The sequence below is a fragment of the Nerophis lumbriciformis genome, linkage group LG01 (assembly GCF_033978685.3).
Source record: "Nerophis lumbriciformis linkage group LG01, RoL_Nlum_v2.1, whole genome shotgun sequence".
NCBI classification, from domain to species: Eukaryota; Metazoa; Chordata; class Actinopteri; order Syngnathiformes; family Syngnathidae; genus Nerophis; species Nerophis lumbriciformis.
This window is the reverse complement of record NC_084548.2, coordinates 75,942,448-75,968,155: the sequence shown is the minus strand read 5'-3', so window position 1 is coordinate 75,968,155 and position 25,708 is coordinate 75,942,448. Positions and strand designations below refer to the sequence as shown.

Below are 25,708 nucleotides of genomic sequence, written 5' to 3'. Positions count from 1 at the left end.
AAAAAGTTGTTGGATATGACTTTAAAGCATAACCAAGCATGCATCACTATAGCTCTTGTCTCAAAGTAGGTGTACTGTCACCACCTGTCACATCACACCCAACCTTTTTGGACTTATTTGCTGTTTTCCTGTGTGTAGTGTTTTACTTCTTGTCTTGCGCTCCTATTTTGGTGGCTTTTTTCTCTTTTGTTGGTATTTGCCTGCATCAGTTTCATGTCTTCCTTTGAGCGATATTTCCCGCATCTACTTTGTTTTAGCAATCAAGAATATTTCAGTGGTTTTTATCCTTCTTTGTGGGGACATTGTTGATTGTCATGTCATGTTCGGATGTACTTTGTGGACACCATCGTTGCTCCACAGTAAGTCTTTGCTGTCGTCCAGCATTCTGTTTTTGTTTACTTTGTAGCCAGTACAGTTTTAGTTTTGTTCTGCATAGCCTTCCCTAAGCTTCAATGCCTTTTCTTAGGGGCACTCACTTTTTGTTTATTTTTGGTTTAAGCATTAGCTCCTATTTTGGTGGCTTTTTCTCTTATTTTTGGTATTTTCCTGTAGCAGTTTCATGTCTTCCTTTGAGCGATATTTCCCGCATCTACTTTGTTTTAGCAATCAAGAATATTTCACTTGTTTTTATCCTTCTTTGTGGGGACATTGTTGATTGTCATGTCATGTTCGGATGTACTTTGTGGACGTCATCGTTGCTCCACAGTAAGTCTTTGCTGTCGTCCAGCATTCTGTTTTTGTTTACTTTGTAGCCAGTACAGTTTTAGTTTTGTTCTGCATAGCCTTCCCTAAGCTTCAATGCCTTTTCTTAGGGGCACTCACCTTTTGTTTATTTTTGGTTTAAGCATTAGCTCCTATTTTGGTGGCTTTTTCTCTTATTTTTGGTATTTTCCTGCATCAGTTTCATGTCTTCCTTTGAGCGATATTTCCCGCATCTACTTTGTTTTAGCAATCAAGAACATTTCAGTGGTTTTTATCCTTTGTGGGGACATTGTTGATTGTCATGTCATGTTCGGATGTACTTTGTGGACGCCATCGTTGCTCCACAGTAAGTCTTTGCTGTCGTCCAGCATTCTGTTTTTGTTTACTTTGTAGCCAGTACAATTTTAGTTTTGTTCTGCATAGACTTCCCTAAGCTTCAATGCCTTTTCTTAGGGGCACTCACCTTTTGTTTATTTTTGGTTTAAGCATTAGCTCCTATTTTGGTGGCTTTTTCTCTTATTTTTGGTATTTTCCGGTAGCAGTTTCATGTCTTCCTTTGAGCGATATTTCCCGCATCTACTTTGTTTTAGCAATCAAGAATATTTCACTTGTTTTTATCCTTCTTTGTGGGGACATTGTTGATTGTCATGTCATGTTCGGATGTACTTTGTGGACGCCGTCTTTGCTCCACAGTAAGTCTTTGCTGTTGTCCAGCATTCTGTTTTTGTTTACTTTGTAGCCAGTACAGTTTTAGTTTTGTTCTGCATAGCCTTCCCTAAGCTTTAATGCCTTTTCTTAGAGGCACTCACCTTTTGTTTATTTTTGGTTTAAGCATTAGACACCTTTTTACCTGCACACTGCCTCCCGCTGTTCCCGACATCTACAAAGCAATTAGCTACCTGCTGCCACCTACTGATATGGAAGAGTATTACACGGTTACTCTGCCGACACTCAACAACAACACATCATTTGCAGACTATAATTACCGCTTTGCAAAAAATATTTTTAACCCAAATAGGTGAAATTAGATAATCTCCCACAGCACACCAGACTAGTGTGCCACGGCACAGTGGTTGAAAAACACTGGTCTAATGTGCATGAGCGCTAATGACGTATATGCATGTAGTTGTAATGACACAGTGGGAGAGGACTCGCGTGGGAGTGAAAATACATCTACACAAATATGTTAATAAATACAATTTAACTCACTTCTGATGTTTTTTTTTTTTCTGCTCACAAATAAATTGCTGCTGCCATTCATGTCAAAGTCACCAAAAGACCAGAACAAGTTGTGAGTTATGTGGCTAGTCCACATATTGATGGTTTGGTGCCTACCTTAGTTTTTGAGGTTGTGGCTTGGATCATTTTGGGTACAAACAAATGAAAACAGCTTTTCTATTTTGTCAATGAAACATGGGCAAAGTGCAAACTGCCTGCAGGTAAATGACAACTTTTACTTATATTCTACAATTGCAGCCTTTACAATTTATACAATAATACTACAATTGTTTCTGGTAAAAGGAAAAGATTTGACATTGCAACTTTATTCTACTGAAATCACAACAATTTTAGTCTTGTAAAATTGTGACTTTGTATTCATAATAAGATTGTATTCTCGTGACTTCCTTCTTGTAAAATTAGGACCTTTTCTCTTAACCTGCATTTTTTACTTGCACAATAGTTTTTTTAATGTAGCCTTGCATTTTACTGAATTATTTTTTTCCCCCTTGTAAAATTGCATGTTTTTGCAAAAATAGTTTTGTAAAACTGCCTTTTTTTTGCTAAATTTTGACTTCATGGTAAAATAGCGTTTACTGCCACAAAATAGTGACAATTTATTGTAAAAAATAAAACAAATCCGAATTAGCTTTTCTTGTAAAATTGCATTTTTTTCCTTATAAAATTGCACATCGTAATTGTTTTTCTTGCAAAATAGTTTTTTTTTAACGTAAAATGGAATTTAATAGCATGATTTTTTTTTGGTAGTATTGAATTTTTTTGAAAGAAGTAGTTTTGTAGAATTGTTAACTTGCCAAAATTGTTACTTTGTTCTTGAAAAATGTTTTTTTTCCCCTGCAAATTTTTACTTTTTATTGTAAAATAGCATTTTTTTGTCACAAAATGGTGACTTTTTTCTTGTAAAAATTTAAATAAAAAACAATAAATTGCATAGTTTTTCTTGTAAAACTGAACTTTTTTTCATGATAAAATTGGTCCTCGTAAAATTGTGGTTTTTTTGTAGAAAATGTTGACTTTTTTCCTGAAATTCTTTTTCTGCGAGATTTTTTTTTATTGTAGAAGAGCATTTTTTGTCACAAAATGGTGACTTGTTTCTCGTAAAAATAATTTTTAAAAAATCTGCAAAGTTGCGTTGTTTTTCTTGTAAAATTGAAATTTTTTGCAAGAAAAAGATTTGTAGAACTGTTTGTCAACTTTTGTCAGCATTTTTTTCTTGCAAAATAAAAAATAAAATTCTGCAAGATTTTTTTATTGTAGAATAGCATTTTTCGTCACAAAATGGTGACTTGTTTCTCGTAAAAAATAATTTAAAAAAAAAATCTGCAAAGTTGCGTTGTTTTTCTTGTAAAATTGAAATTTTTTTGCAAGAAAAAGATTTGTAGAACTGTTTGTCAACTTTTGTCAGCATTGTTTTCTTGCAAAATAAAAATAAAAAATTCTGCAAATTTTTTTTTATTGTAGAACAGCATTTTTTGTCACAAAATGGTGACTTGTTTCTCGTAAAAATAATTTTTAAAAAATCTGCAAAGTTGCGTTGTTTTTCTTGTAAAATTTAAATTTTTTTGCAAGAAAAAGATTTGTCGAACTGTTTGTCAACTTTTGTCAGCATTTTTTTCTTGCAAAATAAAAAAAAAAATTCTGCACATTTTTTTTATTGTAGAATAGCATTTTTCGTCACAAAATGGTGACTTGTTTCTTGTAAAAAAATAAAATAAAATAAAAAACGCTAAATTGCATAGTTTTTCTTGTAAAACTGAACTTTTTTTCATGATAAAATTGGTCCTCGTAAAATTGTGTTTTTTTTGTAGAAAATGTTGACTTTTTTCCTGAAATTCTTTTTCTGCGAGATTTTTTTTATTGTAGAAGAGCATTTTTTGTCACAAAATGGTGACTTGTTTCTCGTAAAAATAATTTTTTTTAAATCTGCAAAGTTGCGTTGTTTTTCTTGTAAAATTGAAATTTTTTGCAAGAAAAAGATTTGTCGAACTGTTTGTCAACTTTTGTCGGCATTTTTTTCTTGCAAAAAAAAAAAAAAAAAAATCTGCAAGATTTTTTTTATTGTGGAATAGCATTTTTTGTCACAAAATGGTGACTTGTTTCTCGTAAAAAATTAAAAAAAAAAAATCTGCAAAGTTGCGTTGTTTTTCTTGTAAAATTGAATTTTTTTGCAGGAAAAAGATTTGTAGAAACGTTTGTCAACTTTTGTCAGCATTTTTTTCTTGCAAAATAAAAATAAAAAATTCTGCAAATTTTTTTTATTGTAGAATAGCATTTTTCGTCACAAAATAGTGTCTTGTTTCTTGAGAAAAAAATTATTAAAAAAAGAAAATCCCCAAAATTGCATTGTTTTTCATGTAAAATTGCAATTTCTTTCCTCATATTTCAAATTTAGGAGAAATGACTAGTTTTCCCTGAAGCAATTGCATTTTTCTTATGACTTTTTAGAAATAAAAAATAAAGAGTATCTAAACTAAGTTGGCAACACTAATCTCTACTGCAATGTCCTCTTATTCTCTGGCCGACCAGGTGCATATAAGCTGTGTTAAGGAGCGTTCTATTCCATTTCTATTCTAGCAACAGGCTACATTCACAAACAATCCCATTATAATGTGTTTGTAAAAAAGATTATGAAAAGTGGCAAACAGGTAACGCCAAATGTATTTGTGGCAAATGAATGTTTGGGAAACAGTAGTTATGTTGTGGTTTTAAGCTGCTTTCAGGCTGTTGGCAAGAATGCAAGTTAATACTACAACACGCAATCTTTTTTTTATTCAACTTGGCCCAAGATGTCACTGTATTCCTTTCTGTGCATTGAGTTGTTTCATCTTTGTTGGGATCACCTCACATTCAAACAAGGAGTCGCTCATAGCAGAAAGCTAGCAAAGATGTGAGAGTAGACTCTGTATTGGTCCACGGTTGTCTTTTAGACACAACTCTTCTCACATAAGTGTGTGGACTCACTCACATCAAAAAAGGCCCGAGTGGAGGAACACAAGCGAACGCGTCCTCGCAACAAACAAGACGAGACAAAAAAGCAAGATGAACACAAAGCTGAGCCACCAACGATGACGACAGAGAAGCCTCCCTCACCCACCCCCATCGATAAAAAGGAGCGGTCAGGCCAGATAAGGGGAACAAGAGAAATGGATCAACTCACGCTTCCGAGCGGGAAATGTCTTCCAAAGTAGACGAGGCAGACAGATATCTGAAGACACAACAGCAGGATCATGTCAACACACACAAAACAACAACATCGACATGACAGGGAAGAAGTATATGTAGAATATATTTATATTATTTATATATTACATATATTATATTATTTATTATTATTATTGTCTATTGTGAGCGAACTGTGGTGCTGAATTTCCCCCAGGGATCAATAAAGTATTTTCTATTCTATTCTAGAAGACACAAGCATAATTTTAAGGTACTAAATGTGTGTGAGCGATAGCAATAATCTTAATACAATAATAATAATCTTAGTCTTCCATACCTACACTTTCATAGCAGTTCTCTTGCAGCACTCATTCGGAATTTGAATGCTAACGGCTAGCATGACCATTCCTTTATGGCGTCACATTAGTGCCAAAAATCAGAGCGCATAAAAACTGTTATCGCGCGCTGATTCTCCACTTCGTGCGCGCGCGACACCCTTTTGCGCGCGACACCCTTTTGCGCGCACGCGGTGCCTTTCTGCGCGCGCGCGCCGTCTCGGTCTGTGCGCTCTCTGTGTACTCCTGGCATCTCTCCTCGCGCTGTCATGTTTCTTTTTGGCACTTTGGGGGCGGGTATGCTTAGACGGCCCCTCCTTTCTGATTGGCTGTGAGCATTTTTCATACGACCAATCATTCTCCAGCGTAGCAACGTTGTAGCCATCTTACCTCAATCATTACATTGATGTCAATGGTACATGTACTAATTAAATTACCATAACTTGCTCGATTTTCGACCAATTTACAAACGGTTTGCCTTGTTACAAATCTTATTACATGTAGATATGACATAGGATGCTGTACCTGTTGAAATGACCTCTTTCGTTTTAAAAAAAAATGACTTAATTGTGCAACATAGTTGTGTAGGGTCAGTGTTAGTCAGTTCTCTGATTATTTTAAACTGTTTCAGAATACATTATTAAAAGGCTATTTTTAACATTTTAAAAACAAGATTCAAAGATTATTTCATTAATTTTATGGCTGAATCAAAAGAAATTCCATAAATTAGAAAACAAATGTTCAAGAAGAAGTGAAAATATAAAATGTTATTGCTGGTGGACCAGTTCTGGCTGAAAGATGTGATTATGGTGTTATTTTAATTAATATTTATATTATTTATTTGGCTCACATTTTGTATTACCCTGTATTGTGTTTATGTGCTATGAAATAACCTTCATCAGCGCGCGACATGTTTTTATCCACTTCTTCCTCCGTAAATCTTGATACATATTGACGATGACCCGCCCTGCTATACTTCTGATTGGCTCTGAGCATTTTTCGCCTGACCAATCAGAAAGAAGGGGCCGTCTAAGCATACCCGCCCCCAAAGTGCCAAAACGAAACATGACAGCGCACAGACCGAGACGGCGCCCGCGCAAAAAGGCACCGCGCGCGCGCAGAAAGGCACCGCACGCGCGCAAAAGGGTGTCACGCGCGCGCAAAAGGGTGTCGCGCGCAAAAGTGGAGAATCAGCGCGCGATAACAGTTTTTATGCGCTCGGATTTTTGGCACTAATGTGACGCCATATTCCTTGTCCTCCAGTGATAACGCTACATGCCAGGAATGAAGTTGATTTTCCGCCATGGCGTCTGGGAATATTAAGTTGGTGTAAGGACATCCTTTAGCTCCGCTGGCTTGCAAGGTCTGTCAGGGCCTGCCTGCTTGTCACGCAACTCTGCGGGACAGGTGCCAAGATGCATCACCTCAATAGGATTCAAATATTACTTTTCTGGGGTAAAAAAAAACTAAAACACGCAATTATGGTTTAAAATGAAAGGTTTTTGTACTATTACAATTATTTTCTTGTACTGTAAATTTGCATTTTGTCTTGTAAAATAGTGACCTTTCCATGTAAAATGATGACTCATCAAACAATGACTTTCCGATATTAGGATTTTTTCCCAAGATTATTTCTTGAGGAATGACATTTTTATTACATTAAATTCTAATTTTATTCTCATAATACACAAATATTCAACTTGTAAAATGACAAATGTTTTGATATCACAACTTCAATAACAATGACTATCCTTGCACTCCTTTCTGAGCTGTAGAGGAGTTGGCCAGTCCCAATGATAAATGGTAAATGGTAGGGGTGTAACGGTACGTGTATTTGTATTGAACCGTTTTGGTATGGAGTTTTCGGTTCGGTTCGGAGGTGTACCGAACGAGTTTCCACACGGACATATTAATTAGCGTAACGCACGGCATGCTAGCAACGACTGGGCTCGTACAACATGTACAAACCCCGTTTCCATATGAGTTGGGAAATTGTATTAGATGTAAATATAAACGGAATACAATGATTTGCAAATCCTTTTCAAGCCATATTCAGTTGAATATGCTACAAAGACAACATATTTGATGTTCAAACTCATAAACTTTATTTTTTTTTTTTGCAAATAATAATTAACTTAGAATTTCATGGCTGCAACACGTGCCAAAGTAGTTGGGAAAGGGCATGTTCACCACTGTGTTACATGGCCTTTCCTTTTAACAACACTCAGTAAACGTTTGGGAACTGAGGAGACACATTTTTGAAGGTTCTCAGGTGGAATTCTTTCCCATTCTTTCTTGATGTACAGCTTAAGTTGTTCAACAGTCCGGGGGTCTCCGTTGTGCTATTTTAGGCTTCATAATGCGCCACACATTTTCAATGGGAGACAGGTCTGGACTACAGGCAGGCCAGTCTAGTACCCGCACTCTTTTACTATGAAGCCACGTTGATGTAACACGTGACTTGGCATTGTCTTGCTGAAATAAGCAGGGGCGTCCATGGTAACGTTGCTTGGATGGCAACATATGTTGCTCCAAAAGCTGTATGTACCTTTCAGCATTAATGGTGCCTTCACAGAAGTGTAAGTTACCCATGTCTTGGCCACTAATACACCCCCATACCATCACACATGCTGCCTTTTACACTTGATGGCCAGCACCTGCTGGCCATGGGGCCCAAAAAGGCAACGTGGGTCTCCCCTCCAATGGGCTCACCACTCAGAGTCGGGTGCAGTGTATCGGTTCGTCGTGGTGAAGGAGGAGCTGAGCCGGAAGGCAAAGCTCTCAATTTACCAGCCGACCTACGCCCCCATCCTCACCTATGGTCATGAGTTTTGGGTTATGACTGAAAGGACAAGATCACGGGTACAAATGAGTTCCCACCGTCGGGTGAGAAGCTCAAGGTAAAGCCGCTGCTCCTCCACATGGAGAGGAGCCAGATGAGGTGGTTCTGGCATTTGGTACGCATGTCACCCAGACACCTCCCTGGGGAGGTGTGTTGGACACGTTGGAGGCCACGGGAAAACCCAGGACACGTTGGGGAGACTATGTCTACCGGCTGGCCTGGGAACACCTCGGGATCCCCCGGGAGGAGCTGGACCAAGTGGCTGGGGAGAGGGAAGTCTGGGCTTCTCTGCTTAGGCTGCTGCCCCCGCCTCCCTACCTGGGACATTTCTACCATTATTCCTGTAAAGTTAAGAGTTGGTCTTGTCATAGATTTTTTTGTTTGTTTTTTAAAAACACCCTTTTACTCATAATTTTAACTTTAAACTTGTTTTCATAATATTTGACTATTTTCATAATGACATTTTTTTTAATCTTAAAATTGTATTTTAATATATTCTCACACTATTACGACTTTATTCTTGTAAAATTATATTTTTTTCATGTAAATTGTGTCTTTCAAATAACACAATTTCATTCTCATGACATTAGACTTTTTCCTTATAATATTCATATATATTTCTCATATTTCTTCATAAGATTAATACATAATGTCTAGTAAAAATAGGAGTTTGTCTTGAAATATTTTTTTGTAAAAATGTTTTCTGAATTCACATAATTCTTTTCACTTTAAATGACAACCTTTTCTTATTTCTCCACTTTAACTATTCGCATAAAATAATTATAAATAATACCGTATTTTCCGCACTATTAGCCGCACCTAAAAACCACAAATTTTCTCAAAAGCTGACAGTGCGCCTTATAACCCGGTGCGCTTTATATATGGATAAATATTAAGATTCATTTTCATAAAGTTTCGGTCTCGCAACTTCGGTAAACAGCCGCCATCTTTTTTCCCGGTAGAACAGGAAGCGCTTCTTCTTCTACGCAAGCAACCGCTAAGGTAAGCACCCGCCCCCATAGAACAGGAAGCGCTTCTTCTTCTACTGTAAGCAACCACCCGCCCGCGTAGAAGAAGAAAAAGCGCGCGGATATTACCGTTTCATTACCTTTGTGTGTTTACATCTGTAAAGACCACAAAATGGCTCCTACTAAGCGACAGGTATCCGGTTCATGAAAAGACGCAATCTCTCCATCCGCACACGGATTACTATTTCACAGCAACTGATATTCCTGTGAACCGCACTGTGGATACAACGGGAGCACGTACGGTGAATATTCGCACCACAGGGAATGAGAAGTCATCCTTCACTGTGGTTCTAGCTTGCCATGCTAATGGCCAGAAACTTCCACCCATGGTGATATTCAAAAGGAAGACCTTGCCAAAAGAGACCTTTCCAGCCGGCGTCATCATAAAAGCTAACTCGAAGGGATGGATGAAGAAAAGATGAGCGAGTGGTTAAGGTAAGTTTAAGTTTACGCGAAGAGGCCGGGTGGCTTTTTTCACGCAGCTCTGTCCATGTTGATATACGATTCCATGCGCGCCCACATCACGCTGGTTTTAATATATTATTAAAGTTTGACTGACCTATCTGACTGTTTTTTTGACATTCCTTTAGCGCAGTTAGATGCGGCTTACAACACGGGGCGGCTTATAGGTGGACAAAGTTTTGAAATATGCCGTTCATTGAAGGCGCGGCTTATAACCCAGGGCGCCTTATGGTGCGGAAAATACGGTACACGGATTTTACGAGGAGATTTCCTGTAAAATTGCAACTTTCTCGTTACAATGGTTTTATTCTCAAAATACGACAGCGTTCATCTTGTGCTGTTACGATGTTGCACTTGTAGAAGGTGTGTATGTACATCTATGGCAGTCCTTCTCAAATAGTGTAGCGGGCAGGTAGTAGAATATGATGAAGCGTACGTAGCACTTGGCTTCACTGTAACCTCGGTGGGAAACGAGGTGTGTCGCTAATAATAAACTTACAATGTTATGCAGAGGTATAGTTGGAACTATTTTGTAGACAAATGATACTATTATAGGCACAGTGAAAAAATATTGCCTTCTTCCTAAGAGAAAATAAAGCACTGATCTATGGTGACTTTCTGTTGTACAACATTCTTCCTTGTGATGTGAATCACTACACCTGCCTCACACGCACACCAGGTGAGTCAGGTGACACTGATCTGGCCCAGCCAGTTCTTTCAACAAGCACCTGTAAACAACTACGGCCTTCACCGCAGCAGAAACCGCAACGGTATGGCAGCCGAGTGCAAAGGTCAGAGCGGCCGAGACCGTCCAAGCTGCGGATTGACACGTCCGTGGCGTTAAAAGGACGCTGGACAAAGGGCCTACACAGTTGGGAGGACGGAGGGTCACCTCAGGCCCGTGTTGTCAAACTTGACAAGAGGGCGAGAAGATGGAGGCAAGGCAACGTTTAAAAAGTGTAGGGACTCTTAGCTTCACATGACGTAGACTGTTGAGTGCAGAAGTGTGTTTACACTGAGAAGTACGGCAAAATGCACACATTTGTATGACCTAAATGCTGGCGATAACGGGAAGACGAAACGGGTAAATACTCCGACAAGTTGGCAATGACAATAACACTACACGGTCAGAACTAAGTACACAGTATACTTATTGAAGTGCACTGACAAAAGTATTCCCTTTGAGACAAAACCACAAACTAATTCAGGGGTGTCCCAATATTATAACAAGCATTGGTCTGATAGCAGCCAAAACACAAGTATGGGATTCTATCTCAAATCTACCATAAAAGCGCTCCGATACAAGCAGACCTGCATCAAATGTCCTCCAGTAAGCACACAAGGTTGGCGTTTTCTTCTATTTTAGGCTAGTCCTTCACAAAAAGGAAAACATCCTACACAACAGCTAAGCACAAAAAAAGCACTCAAGCTAGACAAATGTAGTACCGTATTTTCCGCACTATTAGCCGCACCTAAAAACCACAAATTTACTCAAAAGCTGACAGTGCGGCTTTTAACCCGGTGCGCTTTATATATGGATTAATATTACGATTCATTTTCATAAAGTTTCGATCTCGCAACTTCGGTAAACAGCCGCCATCTTTTTTCCCGGTAGAACAGGAAGCGCTTCTTCTTCTACGCAAGCAACCGCCAAGGTAAGCACCCGCCCCCATAGAACAGGAAGCGCTTCTTCTTCTACTGTAAGCAACCACCCGCCCGCGTAGAAGAAGAAAAAGCGCGCGGATATCACCGTACGTTTCATTTCCTTTGTGTGTTTACATCTGTAAAGACCACAAAATGGCTCCTACTAAGCGACAAGGATCCGGTTCATGAAAAGACGCAATCTCTCCATCCGCACACGGATTACTATTTCACAGCAACTGATATTCCTGTGAACCGCACCGTGGATACAACGGGAGCACGTACGGTGAATATTCGCACCACAGGGAATGAGAAGTCATCCTTCACTGTGGTTCTAGCTTGCCATGCTAATGGCCAGAAACTTCCACCCATGGTGATATTCAAAAGGAAGACCTTGCCAAAAGAGACCTTTCCAGCCGGCGTCATCATAAAAGCTAACTCGAAGGGATGGATGAAGAAAAGATGAGCGAGTGGTTAAGGTAAGTTTAAGTTTACGCGAAGAGGCCGGGTGGCTTTTTTCACGCAGCTCTGTCCATGTTGATATACGTATGTTTGTGATTGCACATTTGCGTACATTTTGGGAGTGAACAGAGTTGTTAGAACGCTGGTTTTTAATATATTATTAAAGTTTGACTGACCTGACTGTTTTTTTGACATTCCTTTAGCGCAGTTAGATGCGGCTTACAACACCGGGCGGCTTATAGGTGGACAAAGTTTTGAAATATGCCGTTCATTGAAGGCGCGGCTTTTAACCCAGGGCACCTTATGGTGCGGAAAATACGGTATGTGTCCATATTTGATATTTAAACAAGTCCAATTACTTAATTAATTAAGTAATTGATAATTTAATCAATTATTGGGGCTCATAGGTGTCAGCAAAAAATCAATTACCACTACGCTTCAACTTAACTAAAAACAGCATAACTCCAATCCAGACGGTTTTGTTTGATTAATTTCACTTAATCAAACCTTTTCTAACATTCCACTAGGGATGTCCCGATTCGATATTTGGATCGGATCGGCCGCCGATATTTGCCAAAAAATGCGTATCGGCAAGGCATGGGAAAATGCCGATCCTGATCCGTTTTTTAAAAACACTCCGGTCCGTGTTTTCCAACGCACCTATCTAAATAATACATTCCTCTTTTCTGCTGCTCCCTAATTTCCGTTCCGCATTTTCCAGCACACCTTCAACACATCCACAGGTCTGTGGATTCTCACGCAGTTGCTTTTAGCTGCTGGCATTACACGACAGGCTCTTCTCACTCTTTCCTGTGTCTCCCTCTCACAGACAGCAAGCGCACCTTCTTACACACGTCACATACTGTCACGACATACGTCACAAACGTATACGCCCTCCCCGAGCAGAGAGGTAGCATGGCTAACGTTAGCTGTGATGCTAGCGCAGCCGTGCTAGCAACGCTCCCTCTTAAGGTGCGCGCCTGTGCAATTGCGCACGGCAAATCTACGCCACGCACAAAATCAAATAAACAATTAAGCGCATAACAATTTTCGACACACGGACACGACAGAGAAAACAGTTTTCGTCATCATTGTTCAAATATTGTAATGTCTGTCGAGACGCTTATCTCCATTCGGTGCCACACGTCCACACCATCAAAATGCCGAGGCAAACATTTCCACATCAACACCGTATGAAAAAATTTGTGATTTTTTTACTTGTGATTTCATTCTCTGCATGAAAGTTTAAAAGTAGCATATATTAATGCAGTATGAAGAAGAATGTTTTAATGTAGACACATAGAATCATCATACTGCTGTCATTATATGCATCAAGTGTTCATTCAAGGCTAAGGCAAAATATCCAGATATATATTGTGTATCGCAATATGGCCTTAAAATATGGCAATATTAAAAAAAGGCCATATCGCCCAGCCCTAGTTCAATGATGCCATTTCTGTTTGTCATGTATAATTTTGTCTATTTTGTGTTTATCCTTGAATAAACAGGTCAGTTTCTTGTTACCAACCATTGTGTATTATTCAAACTCCCCTAATTCAGATGGCTAGTTGTTATCAAGAGTACTAAAACCCTTTTCAACATGATTCTGACAACTAAGTAGGCTGAATAACTTTAAACTTTAATACATGCTCTGATAGGCCAGTATCGGTATCGGTCAGTATCGGTATCGGATCGGAAGTGCAAAAACAATATCGGTATCGGATTGGAAGTGCAAAAACCTGGATCGGGACATCCCTACATTCCACACAACAAAATATTCAAAGTATGATTCCTGCTGATCAAATTGTATCGGATCAATGTCAATATTGGCCGATACTCAAGGTTCTAATATCGCAACCGTACCGCTTCAGCTTCGAACGTCAAAAATGGTCAAGAGCCCAACAGCTTCTTCCCTCAGGCTGTAAGACTCTGGAACGCATTAAAATAATCCCCTCAATTCCCCCCAAAAATGGATTAAGTGGCTGGAATATAAAGACAACATAACATACATCCATAAATGTGGATGCACATGCAAAAGTGCAATATATTTATCTGTACAGTAATCTATTTATTTATATCTGCACCTTATTGCTTTCTTATCCTGCACTACCATGAGCTAATGCAATGAAATGTCGTTCTTATTTGCAGTGTTGGGACTAACGCGTTACAAAGTAACGCGTTACTGTAACGCCGTTAGTTTCGGCGGTAACTAGTAATCTAACGCGTTATTTTTTAGATTCAGTAACTCAGTTACCGTTACTACATGATGCGTTACTGCGTTATTTTGCGTTATTTTTTAATGTAGTATCGGCTAGAAACAGAAGAAGTGTCGTCCTTCTGTCTCACAAGGAAAAGAAAAGGCGTGCTTTCTTCGACCGAGGAGCGGAGCGCAGCGGAGACGTTCCTCCAGGGCCTATGTACTTAAAGTTAAAGTTAAAGTTAAAGTACCAATGATTGTCACACACACACTAGGTGTGGCGAAATTATTCTCTGCATTTGACCCATCACCCTTGATCACCCCCTGGGAGGTGAGGGGAGCAGTGAGCAGCAGCGGTGGCCGTGCCCGGGAATCATTTTTGGTGATTTAACCCCCAATTCCAACCCTTGATGCTGAGTGCCAAGCGGGGAGGTAATGGGTCCCATTTTTATAGTCTTTGGTATGACTCGGCCGGGATTTGAACTCACAACCTACCGATCTCAGGGCGGACACTCTAACCACTAGGCCACTGAGTAGGGCTAACACCCTTCATTTTACCCGGCAGTGGGTCTTTACAGCTCCAGACTTGAGGGTGAATGACGAGGCCGGCGGGTTGTTTATTGGTGTCTTACACGCAGCCATCCACCAAGCTAGAGCACCTGCACGCACTCACTGTTGCCGCTCGCTCACCTCTCTCGCCCACTCACTCACTGACGTCACTCACCTCACATGCTGTCATATCTTAAAGGGCCACACACACACACACACACACACACACACACACACACACACACACACACACACATACGCTACTCTCATAACAACTAACAAGACATCATGGTGAAGCCAGAAGTCGAGTTTCTTAACATGGAGACATTGTCACTACTTTTCTTTTGTCGAGCACAAAGAAAAGAACATTTTAGTTAAATGTAAGTTGTGTCTTTGTCTTTGTGTGTTGTATGTAGAGCACATTGCTTAGCAGAGTTCAGTGATGCAAATGCATGTCAAGTTGATCAACACATTGTATTATTCTCCAGTGCAATAACAGTACTGAAATGAAGGCTAAAAGGGCATTAATGAGAGCCTTAAAAAAAAAAGGAGAAAAAAAAGAAGTAACTAAATAGTTACTTTTCACAGTAACGCATTACTTTTTGGTGTAAGTAACTGAGTTAGTAACTGAGTTACTTTTGAAATAAAGTAACTAGTAACGGTAACTAGTTACTGGTTTTCAGTAACTAACCCAACACTGCTTATTTGTACTGTAAAGTTCAAATTTGAATGACAATAAAAAGGAAGTCTAAGATCTCATGGACTAGCCATGCTAACAAATGTATTGTAATTACGGTCGTACATGTAGAGGTACACAGTGCACTTATTCAAGTGTACTGACGGAAGTATTTGATTTGAGACGCAGCGTACGACTATTAAAGACCCCTTTCCTTGAATTTGTACCGTCGTGTTCTAACCCCTTTGGGAAAAAACAAGTCTTGTGTCACACGCTGTTGAACTTCATGTGCCTTTAGATCATCATAGAATTGCAAATATTCAGCTAACAGTTTAAATATTCAACAAAAATAGTCAGGCAATGTTGATTTGACTATATTTCATAATAAAATGAAGTGCTTTGCATCTGTCATTCTGGCATAGCGCTAGCTCACTTAGCCTAGCTTTGAGGCCAACAGTTGAGTTCTACAGCATGGCGTCGTCATGCACGCTTCCAAATAGGGCCGTGCTTTGTCCACCACTACGACATGGCGTCTGCACAAGAATACGTACGCGTTGGACGTCTGCACGTCCTGCCAGCTCTTGGTGAAGTTCTGCTTGAGTTCGGTGAGCGGGCTGAGGCCCAGCTTCCTCTTGAGCTCTGCGGCGTGTCTCTCTTTGGCTGACAGGACCTGGCGGAGCGTGCCGATCTCCTCCTCCACCTGAAACATGGCAGAGTACATTAGAGGGAGGGGCCGCCGCTTCTACGTGACGATTCGGCTTCACCTTGCCCAGCTCGACGCGGAGCTCCTCGGCCTCCTCCTCGGTCAGGCCCGGCGGGAGGGTGTTGGCCGGGTTCCCCGGAGCTCCGTCCACCGGGAAGTCCGACAGGCCGGTGGAATTGTCCACGGGCAGACCCTTGTTGGGCGAGTTGAGGTTGATATCTGCTTGATGAGATAAGACAGTAGGGATGTAATGATAAACAGTACAATGATAAACCCTGGTAAAACTTGCCATGGTTGGTATTACTGTAATGATCTTAAAACCATGACTGATAACACTTGGATGAACTCACAGACTAGTGACACTGCTCATTTACTGGAGATGCTAACATGAAAACAAGAGACATTAATATCTTTCCCCGATCTAAACTAATGTAAACACATTTCTGTTTGAGCAACTAAGATATTCAATGGTGTACCTTAAACCTATGTAGGATATACGCATGTATCCCTCCATCCATCCATCTTCTTCCGCTTATCCGAGGTCGGGTCGCGGGGGCAGCAGCCTAAGCAGGGAAGCCCAGACTTCCCTCTCCCCAGCCACTTCGTCCAGCTCCTCCCGGGGGATCCCGAGGCGTTCCCAGGCCAGCCGGGAGACATAGTCTTCCCAACGTGTCCTGGGTCTTCCCCGTGGCCTCCTACCGGTCGGACGTGCCCTAAACACCTCCCGAGGGAGGCGATCGGGTGGCATCCTGACCAGATGCCCGAACCACCTCATCTGGCTCCTCCTGTGGAGGAGCAGCGGCTTTACTTTGAGCTCCTCCCGGATGACAGCTTCTCACCCTATCTCTAAGGGAGAGCCCCGCCACCCGGCGGAGGAAACTCATTTGGGCCGCTTGTACCCGTGATCTTGTCCTTTCGGTCATAACCCAAAGCTCATGACCATAGGTGAGGATGGGAACGTAGATCGACCGCTAAATTGAGAGCTTTGCCTTCCGGCTCAGCTCCTTCTTCACCACAACGGATCGATACAGCGTCCGCATTACTGAAGACGCCGCACCGATCCGCCTGTCGATCTCACGATCCACTCTTCCCTCACTCGTGAACAAGACTCCGAGGTACTTGAACTCCTCCACTTGGGGCAGGGTCTCCTCCCCAACCCGAAGATGGCATTCCACCCTTTTCCGGGCGAGAACCATGGACTCGGACTTGGAGGTGCTGATTTTCATCCCAGTCGCTTCACACTCGGCTGCGAACCGATCCAGCGAGAGCTGGACATCCTGGCCAGATGAAGCCATCAGGACCACATCATCTGCAAAAAGCAGAGACCTAATCCTGTAGCCACCAAACCAGATCCCCTCAACGCCTTGACTGCGCCTAGAAATTCTGTCCATAAAAGTTCAGAACAGAATGGGTGACAAAGGGCAGCCTTGGCGGAGTCCAACCCTCACTGGAAACGTGTCCGACTTACTGCCGGCAATGCGGACCAAGCTCTGACACTGATCATACAGGGAGCGGACCAAGCTCTGACACTGATCATACAGGGAGCGGACCGCCAAAATCAGACAGTCCGATACACCATACTCTCTGAGCACTCCCCACAGGACTTCCCGAGGGACACGGTCGAATGCCTTCTCCAAGTCCACAAAACACATGTAGACTGGTTGGGCAAACTCCCATGCACCCTCAAGGACCCTGCCGAGAGTATAGAGCTGGTCCACAGTTCCACGACCAGGACGAAAACCACACTGTTCCTCCTGAATCCGAGGTTCGACTATCCGGCGTAGCCTCCTCTCCAGTACACCTGAATAGACCTTACCGGGAAGGCTGAGGAGTGTGATCCCACCATAGTTAGAACACACCCTCCGGTTCCCCTTCTTAAAGAGAGGAACCACCACCCCGGTCTGCCAATCCAATATATACGCATGTATATATACCGTAACCTAATCATGTTGTTTCTTCAACTTCAAAATAGCTGACCCTTCTCTAGGATTATATTCCCAGTTTTGATCTGGGACGTCTGGTCATTTATAGCATATAAGAATACTCTCTTACTGTTAAGCAAACTATGAATAATAAAACGAGTGTCCTTTATCATAGCTACACGTATGACAAAAAAGCGGGTGAAAATCAGTGGTATTCAGTGAGGTAAAGTGAATTAAATGCGCTGACAGTTCATTGCACTCCGTACTCTATACTGCCATACCTTACATACTGTGTTGAAGTATGGGGGAATACTTACCACAACACAATTCATCCTCTGATCATATTACAGATCATATTCACAACGTTGGTTATTTAGAACATACTCATAATCTGTTTATGCAATCAAAGTTGCTCAAATTTGATGACCTTGTTAAATATAATACATTAATAATCTTATATAAAGCATTTAACAAAATATTGCCGCCTAATCTACAACGTTTTTTTATAAGACGAGTGCAGGCTCATAACTTGAGAGGCTTTGGATATTTCTCATTGCCGAGAGCTCAAACCACTCGTAAATGTTTTTGTGTGTCTGTATGCGGAGTAAAACTATGTTTTTGTGTGTCTGTATGCGGAGTGAAACTATGTTTTTGTGTGTCTGTATGCGGAGTAAAACTATGGAACAAACTGGACTTACAACACAAGCAATGCCAAACAATTAATGGATTTAAACTATTATACAAACATGGGGTCTGGTTCAAATATAGAGATGAGGGTCTTTAAATTGACCTGCTGTTGTACTCTGTCTCAAAGTGTTAACATGTACTCAATGTTTCCTTACCATTATTGCTATGTTGTCTATTACCATTATTGCTATGTTGTCTATTACCATTGTTGCTACGTTGTCTATTACCATTATTGCTACGTTGTCTATTACCATTATTGCTATGTTGTCTATTACCATTGTTGCTATGTTGTCTATTACCATTGTTGCTATGTTGTCTATTACCATTGTTGCTATGTTGTCTATTACCATTGTTGCTATGTTGTCTATTACCATTGTTGCTATGTTGTCTATTACCATTATTGTAATGTTGTCTATTACCATTATTGTATGTTGTCTATTACCATTGTTGCTATGTTGTCTATTACCATTGTTGCTATGTTGTCTATTACCATTATTGCTATGTTGTCTATTACCATTGTTGCTATGTTGTCTATTACCATTGTTGCTATGTTGTCTATTACCATTGTTGCTATGTTGTCTATTACCATTGTTGCTATGTTGTCTATTACCATTGTTGCTATGTTGTCTATTACCATTATTGCTATGTTGTCTATTACCATTATTGCTATGTTGTCTATTACCATTATTGCTATGTTGTCTATTACCATTATTGCTATGTTGTCTATTACCATTATTGCTATGTTGTCTATTACCATTATTGCTATGTTGTCTATTACCATTATTGATATGTTGTCTATTACCATTATTGCTATGTTGTCTATTACCATTATTGCTATGTTGTCTATTACCATTATTGATATGTTGTCTATTACCATTATTGCTATGTTGTCTATTACCATTATTGCTATGTTGTCTATTACCATTATTGCTATGTTGTCTATTACCATTATTGCTATGTTGTCTATTACCATTGTTGGTATAATCATTATTCCTACATTGTTGATACAAATGATTGTTACAGTGTAATAATTATTGTTACCTGTGGTAATGCCACTATGATACAACATGTGTATTATAATCATTGAACAAAGTAAGAGTGAAACTCATGTGAATAATCACTGAATGGAGGCAAAACTGGACAATCATGCATTACATACTACACATTACCTTTTGCACTATATTAATTTATATTATTATGTGTTGTCAACTTTGTACTTTTTTATGTCATTGCCTGAAATAAATAAAATGGAAAATGGGGAAAAAAATTGCTCCTGCCAAATGAATTGCACTGAGTGGAGCGGATCACCACTCCAAGATGGCGGCCCCGCGTCTCGTCAGCGCCAGTAGGCAGTAGCGCTCCATGCTGCATACCCTTAGGACAGGGGTGTCAAACTCCAATACAGAGTGAGCCAAAATGTAAAAGTGAACAAAGCCGCGGGCCAAGGTTGAACAAATGAACCTTTTAATAGGGACCCAAACAAGTTTTGCATTGAATATTGAACAAGCAAGGCTTATATAACTTTATAGTGACATGCAAAATCGAGTTTCAAATAATAATAATAATTAAAAAATATAAATGGCATATCAAATACAATTTAAATAAAAATTGAATGCCTCTTTTCTATTTGCAGCCTTCTGAGGTAAATATCAACATTAACTTTTTCCACAGGCTAATAAATTTGAAAATAAAATAATGAATAAACCAACCATTCAGGACTTTAAACTGCTCAGTTTGCAACACACTGATCTAATCTGATGTGCCCAAGCCAGATGCCTGCCATCTTTTCTTGGATGCTAGCTCATTAATGTCGGGGCTCAGGCTTTGAGCTGAGGCAACCTTCATTATCCAACGAGGGTGTTCATCAGTCATTATATCTCGTAGTCCACCCGGACCACAGTCTTGGGGGCGTGCTTTAAAGGCACTGCCTTTAACGTCCTCTACGAGCTGTCGTCACGTCCGCTTTTCATCCATTCTAACAACGTGCCGGCCCGGTCACAAGATATGTGCGGCTTCTGTACGCACACACACACACACGTGTGTGCAACGCACACTTGATCAACAGCGATACACGTTACACTGAGGGTGGCCGTATAAACAACTTTAACACTGTTAGAAATATACGCCACACTGTGAATCCACACCAAACAAGAATGACAAACACATTTCGGGAGAAAATCCGCACCGTAACACCATACTTGCCAACCCTCCCGGATTTTCCGGGAGACTCCCGAAATTCAGCGCCTCTCCCGAAAACCTCCCGGGACAAATTTTCTCCCGAAATTCAGGCGGAGCTGGAGGCCACGCCCCCTCCAGCTCCATGCGGACCTGAGTGACGTGTTGACAGCCTGTTCTCACGTCCGCTTTCCCACAATATAAACAGCTAATGATCGAGGGCGAGTTCTTGGTTTCTTATGCGTGTTTATTGTTAGGCAGTTTCAATAACGTCCTCCCAGTGCGGTAACACACAACAACAGCAGTCAAGTTTTTGTCCCCCGTAAAGCAGTTGGTCTGCCGTAAACAGCAATGTTGTGACACTTTTAAACAGGACAATACTGCCATCTACTGTACATGCATATGTGACTCACCCATAATGTGTCACATTTTTGTGTTGATTTATTTATTTTATTTTGTGGTTTGAATTCGTTTTTGGAGCTGTCATTACACATTTATCAGTATTCACATTGGTCAGTAGGGGGCAGTAGGGCGTTTCTTCCCAATTGAATGCTATCACCTGCAGACCGGAAGTGTCTTGTCATTCTGATGAGAGCGACCAGTCTGTGAACAATTGAAACGCGTCCTGTGTGCTTTTTCCTCCTGTATAACAGGTTAGTTTTGGTGAATCAACTCACTGAATAATATCCATGTGATCTTTATAAGTTTAAGTACACATTCTGATGGTGGAGCCTAACTCTAAAGTGTTTGTGAGTTGTAGTTTGTATTTGTGAATGAATCCGGTGCACAGCTGCAGTAATCAATACAAAAAGGCGACGTGAGTGCGCAATGTTTATATAGGAACTTCTGATCCTAATTCGGACTCCCAAATTAGAGCTCCCGTTTTCTTATTGATTTTATAATGTATATTTGTATAATGTGTGTGTTCTGAAATAGTGACAGAGAATAGAACAAGGACGGACAATTCAACCCTTAACTCAACAATGAGTAGATGAGTGTTATGTGTGTGTAAATGTGTAAATAAATGAACACTGAAATTCAAGTATTTATTTTATTTATATTTATATATATATATATATATGTATACACAGAGATGCGCGGTTTGCGGGCACAACCGCGGAGTCCGCGGATTATCCGCGGATCGGGCGGATGAAATTTAAAAAAATTAGATTTTATCCGCGGGTCGGGTCGGGCGGTTGAAATAAAAAAAAATTAGATTTTAAATAGATTCAGGCGGGTGGCAGTTAAACCAATTGGGAAATATATATACATAGTTAAATGTTGTTACCCACATACGAAAAACGAGCAGGCACCTGCAGCATATGCCACAACAGAAGAAAAAAAAGAAAAGAGATGGACACTTTTACGGAGCGGAGAAGGCCCCCGACGCCTCGCCGGGGTCCGGGACTGAGGCCCCTTCCCCCGAGAGGGCCCCACCGGGAGCCGTAGCTGAGGCGATCCGCGAGAAGGGCCCGACGCACGTCCAGGGTCACCACCGCGCCCACCGCACCGACACCCCGCCTCGTCCGCCTTCGCCGCGGCCGGCGTCACGCGCAGCAGGTAAGCAGCTTACCTGCCCGCCACCCCCGTGGCCGGGGGCTCGTAACAGGGGTCACTCCGCGCGCTCCGCCCGCGCAGCTTACCTGCCCGCCACCCCTGTTGCCGGGGGCGCGTAACAGGGGTCACTCCGCGCGCAGTGCGCTCACGAAAGGGGTGGGGCTCACCCTGGTTGATATAGACAGCAGCTAGGACGGTGGCCATGGACGTCGGAACCCGCTAAGGAGTGTGTAACAACCCACCTGCCGAATCAACTAGCCCTGAAAATGGATGGCGCTGGAGTGTCGGGCCCATACCCGGCCGTCGCCGGCAGCGAGACGCGCTTGGAGGTGCGCTCAGCGCGGCTCCCATATGATTGCGCACTGGTGTGCGTCTGGGTCGTGACAGCGTGGCACGCGAATGTCTGTGCTGCATTGGATCAGTCTCCTTTCTTTAACAGGCAAAAGCTTTATAACCTCACTAATGCCTTGCATCGTCTATATTAGATATATAACAACGGGCGGGTGCGGGCGGATGCGGTTCTGATCAAATGTTACATCGGGTGGATGGCGGATGGTTGACGACTTTCTGATGCGGTTGCGGATGAAATAATTGCCTATCCGCGCATCTCTAATACACATACCGTATTTTCCGCACTATAAGGCTCACCTAAAAACCACACATTTTCTCAAAAGCTGACAGTGCGCCTTATAACCCGGTGCGCTTTATATATGGATAATATTAAGATTCATTTTCATAAAGTTTCGGTCTCGCAACTTCGGTAAACAGCCGCCATCTTTTTTCCCGGTAGAACAGGAAGCGCTTCTTCTTCTACGCAAGCAACCGCCAAGGTAAGCACCCGCCCCCATAGAACAGGAAGCGCTTCTTCTTCTACTGTAAGCAACCACCCGCCCGCGTAGAAGAAGAAAAAGCACGCGGATATTATCATTTCCTTTGTGTGTTTACATCTGTAAAGACCACAAAATGGCTCCTACAAAGCGACAGGGATCCGGTTCATGAAAAGACGCAATCTCTCCATCCGCACACGGATTACTATTTCACAGCAACTGATATTCCTGTGAACCGCACTGTGGATACAACGGGAGCACGTACGGTGAATATTCGCACCACAGGGAATGAGAAGTCATCCTTCACTGTGGTTCTAGCTTGCCATGCTAATGGCCAGAAACTTCCACCCATGGTGATATTCAAAAGGAAGACCTTGCCAAAAGAGACCTTTCCAGCCGGCGTCATCATAAAAGCTAACTCGAAGGGATGGATGAAGAAAAGATGAGCGAGTGGTTAAGGTAAGTTTAAGTTTACGCGAAGAGGCCGGGTGGCTTTTTTCACGCAGCTTCGTCCATGTTGATATACGACTCCATGCGCGCCCACATCACGCTGGTTTTAATATATTATTAAAGTTTGACTGACCTATTTGACTGTTTTTTTGACATTCCTTTAGCGCAGTTAGATGCGGCTTACAACACGGGGCGGCTTATAGGTGGACAAAGTTTTGAAATATGCCGTTCATTGAAGGCGCGGCTTATAACCCAGGGCGCCTTATGGTGCGGAAAATACGGTATATATATATATATATATATATATATATATATATATATATATATATATATATATATATATATATATATATATATATATATATATAATGTACTAAAAAAAAAAAAAAAAAAAAAAAAATATATATAGATGGATGGATGGATATATATATATATATATATATATATATATATATATATATATATATATATATACAGCTAGAATTCACTGAAAGTCAAGTATTTCTTATATATATATATATATATATCTTAACCACGCCCCCCGCCCCACCTCCCGAAATCGGAGGTCTCAAGGTTGGTAAGTATGCGTAACACAACATAAACATAACAGAACAAATACCTTTGCAGTACTAAACTCTTCCGGGACGCTACAAAATACACCCCCGCTACCACCAAACCCCGCCCCCCCCCCACACCTTTTAGCGTCCCGGATGTGACGTCACCACGGCGTGTCCGTGTCAGCTGTCAACACTCAACTAGTCTGTCCAAGTCTGCCGGGAAATTTGCTTTCCAAATGTCGATAACGGGAGAAAAAGAAGACATTTGTGTGCCATTTTGACTAAATACGGAACACAAATGTCAGATTTGACTAGGACATCGTTTGGGTTCATTTGAATACGAGGAGGTTACATGTAAATGGAGGGAAGAACAGAGCAAGTTGGGGTTAAAATTTTGGACGCCGGGCTTTGTCAAAACTGGGAAGAAAAAAAAAAGAGTCAAACTTGTGGAGTTGTAAACATTAGCAGCGATAGTAGCATGTAGCATGTAGCATGTAGCAGCGGGCCTGGTCAACTATGTGGCAGCCGAACAACTTAGAGACGTCAAAACATCAGCTTTTATCTGGACTGTGGAATCATACACATTTTTCTTGCTAAACACCACTTTCACAAACATTTACTGTGTAGCTTTCACACACACACACACACACTCTAACACACACAAACTAACACAAACACACAAACACACACACACACAAGTCGCGCCTATCCGATGCTAATGTTGGTTCCAAGCTAGCTCACGTCAACTGTTACCTTGAGCGGCGGGATCCATGATGTCGACCTAAAACAAAAAGATGGAAGTCGTAGAGTGTCGAAGTAGTTGTTGTTCCTCCTGGAAGGAGGAGGAGGAGCAGGAAAGATCTGCTAGTAGACTGAGGAAGTCCCCCACAGCCAGCTCAGCTAAAAGCCACCCTGGTCAAGCGTTAAACACTAGCCCACGGACATCCGGTTACAGATTTCAAAATAAAGCGTGTTGACGCTTCCACGGTGAGTTACTAACATACAAGACTTTTCATCGCTACATAAACACTAGCCCACGGACATCCGGTTATATATTTCAAAATAAAGCGTGTTGACGCTTCCACGGTGAGTTACTACTAACATACAAGACTTTTCATCGCTACATAAACACTAGCCCACGGACATTTGGTTACAAATTTCAAAATAAAGCGTGTTGACGCTTCCACGGTGAGTTACTACTAACATACAAGACTTTTCATCGCTACATAAACACTAGCCCACGGACATCCGGTTACGGATTTCAAAATAAAGCATGTTGACGCTTCCACAGAGAGTTACTAACATACAAGACTTTTCATTGCTACATAAACACTAGCCCACGGACATCCGACTACAGCTTTTAAAATAAAGCGTGTTGGCTTCCACGGTGAGTTACTAACATACAAGACTTTTCATTGCTACATAAACACTAGCCCACGGACATTTGGTTACAAATTTCAAAATAAAGCGTGTTGACGCTTCCACGGTGAGTTACTACTAACATACAAGACTTTTCATCGCTACATAAACACTAGCCC

General features: G+C 41.3%; 1 protein-coding gene across 9 annotated transcripts in view; it reads right to left on the bottom strand.

Moving 5' to 3' along the window:
* The window catches only part of tpd52l2b (tpd52 like 2b), a 38,425-nt gene extending 13,309 nt beyond the window's left edge, over nt 1-25,116 (bottom strand). For 2 of the 9 annotated variants that reach the window (XM_061925998.1, XM_061926004.1), the window contains exons 1-3: nt 24,924-25,113; nt 16,057-16,217; nt 15,844-15,992 (exon numbers count right to left, since the gene is read on the bottom strand). In XM_061925998.1, the coding sequence (XP_061781982.1) occupies nt 15,844-15,992; nt 16,057-16,217; nt 24,924-24,942 (329 nt within the window). In that variant the 5' untranslated portion in view covers nt 24,943-25,113. Of the gene's footprint in view, nt 1-5,098; nt 5,147-15,843; nt 15,993-16,056; nt 16,218-24,923 lie in introns of all 9 variants that reach the window. The other 7 variants (XM_061925976.1, XM_061925990.1, XM_061925985.1 and 4 more) reach the window with 7 other exon arrangements.
* Between the last annotated feature and the right edge of the window lie 592 nt (nt 25,117-25,708).